Below are 3,564 nucleotides of genomic sequence, written 5' to 3' on the forward strand. Positions count from 1 at the left end.
AGAATTTGTTTGCCGGCTTCATTTTTTTGAGGGTGTGGCCAGAAGATCAACTCCAAACAACATGCAACTAGTGGTTGCATCGGTAGTTATATTTTCTTGCACTGGTTGAACAATTTGGTCGTTAGCACAGTTCGGGTTGGGCATGGTTGGGACTCTGTAACTCATTAGTGAACCATAAGAAACCTTGGAATCATCAACTACGTCATGATCACAAAGCTGAGGAGCATTCTCTGGAGAACTCATGTTCGGTTGTCCAATTTTGTTGTCAGTCAAAACAATCGATGATGATGAACCTATATAGATAAAGATAGTTAGAATAAGAAATGTATTTGCATAAGAAAGCTTTAGCTTATGAAATAAATAAAGTTATAACAATGTGTCTTTACCCGTTTGACAAGGGCTTTTTTTCTGGAGCAAAGTTGACTGGAAATTATTTGATGAAGGTACTAAAGGTTCAATTTCCCACGCTGATACGTTATTTGGTTTTGGAAATGGTGATACCTCGTCCCATTGCACCTTCGAAACAAAACATAGTTAATTACTGATATGTTATTTTTTTTTTTTGGACAAACTGATATGTTATTTCTTACACACAAAATTGTATTTTAAACAAATATAGTTGAATTATGTAATATAAATACCTGTAGGCTTCTCCATTCTGAATTTTTCCAATGTGGGGACAAATCTTTTACACCAATAACAATCCCAGAGTATCTTTGATTGTGAAACAAAATGTGTTATATAGATAATGTGTTTTAGAAATGGAGAAAAAAAATTATGATTAAACGTTACCTTTTTTCAGAAAATTTCTCACCCTCAAACCGCATCATAAATCTCGACCCGAAATTAAACTTATTCTTCAATGCATCTTCAAATTTGTTATATCTAACAACAAATTGACTTGACCTGATATTATATCAAAAACCAAAATATAAACATACTTGTTGAAGAAACTAATTCACATTATTTCGATAGAATAATAATAAATGAAAAATCAAGTAATATTCATTAAAATAATAATTAAGTAGTATTTTGAAATATACCTTGGCTTGTAAACCACAATGAACATACAATTTGTATTGAATGCATTTACTACAGAAGCAATGACTCCATGTAGCATACATTGCGCTGATATTACAGATGAAGGTATGTGGTCTATTTCGTACTTCGCTCGTCTAATGCCAACTAGCAGTTCTCCATTCTCTCTTCTAGAACGACAAAAAAGTAAATTCAAAGTCTAAAAACTAAAAGACATATAGTTAGAGGGAAATGTACCTAAGGATAATGAAATGGTCTCCAGCAACTAATTTTTTTGATGTTACAAACGCATTCCAACCAGTGGTGAATAGATGCCTCTGCGGTGTACCTGGATGCAAAAATAAGATCATTAGTTACTAATCAAATGGGCACTGATTTTTGATGAAGAAAATAGTCAATACCTCTGAAGGTATGTTTAAATTTCCATTGATTATCATGAAGATCTTTTAGGACAAGTTCTTGTGTAGGCACTGGTTGAGACATATCCTAAACCAAAATTTGAATACATATATATATATATATATATATAATTATATATATAATTAATGAAAGTTAAAATTCTAGTTAATGCGATAGAGAAGCGATGCAGAATTACCAGCGGTGGAAGACATTCAATGGCATGTTTTTTAGGAAGAGATAATACACCATGTGTGCTAGTGTCTGACGCCGTTAGGACTTTAGTAAAAGAACAAACCTTTGGCTTTCGACTACTATCATTAGTAATTGGGATTACAACTTCCTATTACAAATTCATAAAATTGGTTAGGACAAAATAAAATTACAATGATGTTTGACATTAAATATTAAAATTTCACAACTCACATTTGTATCCGGCATCAAAGAAATTTGAGCATAAACTTCATCTGTATTTTTTTCCACCTACAAAAAAAAAAAAAACAACAAATTATGTCTTTCTACAATGAAAATAAAATGTACAAATTAAAATAGTGTAGCTCATTTTATTCCCTTGAACTTAAAACACATACATTAAGCTGAATAGCAATTACACGACATAGAAACTTCGAAGGCAGATTAGTATTTGGCCTCATCTCATCGAACTCTTCTCTTGTTGATGTCTCAACCTGCAAATATTTCACAAACCATACAAAATACCAAAACAGAGGATTATATATATATATATATATATATATATATATATATATATAGAGATATATATATATATATATATATATATATATATATATATATATATATATATATATATATATATATATATATATATATATATATATATATATATATATATATATATATATATATATATATATATATATATATATATATATATATATATATATATATATATATATATATATATATATATATATATATATATATATATATATATATATATATATATATATATATATATAGTGATATATTTATAGAGAGGGAGATAAAGTGACTCACAAGCTCAATATGCCCTTGAGGAAAGTAATAAACCTTTTCTGCGGGCTTTGGAAGATCACACAAAGGTCCAGCACATATATTCCACATTTGTTCATACATATAACTCTTGGTTCCATCAACTAATAAACAAAAAAATAAATAAATATTATCAAATAAATTATTCATAAAAAAAAATTAAATAGAAATTTTTTACTTATGCTTAATAGCTCTGGTTGTGAATTCATATCTTCATTATTCTCCATTAGTTTTTATCCAAAGACCAATCTTCTGAAAATCATAAAGCAAGAAAATCATCATAAACATGTAAAGCGTATGGTTAGGGGAAAAATATATTTTGGAACGAAAATCTCCACCAAAAATATGATTTTGAATAAATTTTCTATCACATATGATATTGGGTAAATATTTTTAATTTAAGATTGAAAAAATCAGACGGATAACAAATTTATTGTTTATCTGTTTATATATAAATAATGAATGTTATCTATATGATAGCCTTTTCCCATAACAATTTATTTATATGATAGATAAAATAAATGAAAATTTGGAATTTCTAGACTACAAAATATCATGATAAATCATAAAAATACATAATTAGCATCATACAAATGTTTAATGAAATTGAAAGAGATTCCTAATATTGGTGAAAGCTACTTCTACAAACAAATACTCTTTTTTATTGATTTTTTTTGTGTGATGGATTTTGATTAGGACATACATGTATTTATAGGAAAATAAGACCTCATTAAAATTTAATTAGATTTCAACATTTTCAATATCATTTTTATTAGGTTACTATTTTTTTATAAAACACATTTGAATAAATTACGAACCTACTAAAAAAAATCCGTCAACAAACCTTAAAATTGACTATATTTGACCGAATAAAAAGGAAACTTCATAAATTTTCATTTCATTCAATTAACAAAAAAACAATGCTATAAAATAACCAAACACCTTAAGTGATATCATAAAAATATAATCATTCGACCTTAAAGGGCAAGGTGGACGGTAGGTTCTGGTTGTAATATTTCGGTATGGCATGATCCTTGGTTACTGGATCTCTAGCCTAGACCAGCTAATGGTGAGACTTCT

At 27.8% G+C, this 3,564-nt stretch overlaps 1 protein-coding gene across 1 annotated transcript; it reads right to left on the minus strand.

Moving 5' to 3' along the window:
- Positions 19-2,711, minus strand: LOC104779080 (auxin response factor 13-like). The gene is made up of 12 exons (XM_019240401.1): positions 2,669-2,711; positions 2,470-2,588; positions 2,025-2,120; positions 1,861-1,917; positions 1,634-1,777; positions 1,440-1,524; positions 1,276-1,366; positions 1,044-1,208; positions 793-906; positions 642-714; positions 387-516; positions 19-293 (listed from the first exon to the last, which is right to left on the minus strand). The coding sequence occupies exons 1-12, from the start codon at positions 2,709-2,711 to the stop codon at positions 19-21; spliced, it is 1,392 nt and encodes a 463-aa protein (XP_019095946.1).

The sequence above is a fragment of the Camelina sativa genome, chromosome 3 (genome assembly GCF_000633955.1).
Source record: "Camelina sativa cultivar DH55 chromosome 3, Cs, whole genome shotgun sequence".
In the NCBI taxonomy this organism is placed as follows: Eukaryota; Viridiplantae; Streptophyta; class Magnoliopsida; order Brassicales; family Brassicaceae; genus Camelina; species Camelina sativa.

What these genes read in the sequence shown, in the direction of transcription:
- LOC104779080 (XM_019240401.1), bottom strand. Translation starts at nt 2,711, where the DNA reads ATGGAGAATAATGAAGATATGAATTCACAACCAGAGCTATTAA. An exon ending in TTGAATGTCTTCCACCGCTG is followed by an intron (nt 1,525 to 1,633) that starts GTAATTCTGCAT and finishes ATTTTGGTTTAG; the next exon opens with GATATGTCTCAACCAGTGCC. An exon ending in ATTGTGGTTTACAAGCCAAG is followed by an intron (nt 907 to 1,043) that starts GTATATTTCAAA and finishes ATATAATATCAG; the next exon opens with GTCAAGTCAATTTGTTGTTA.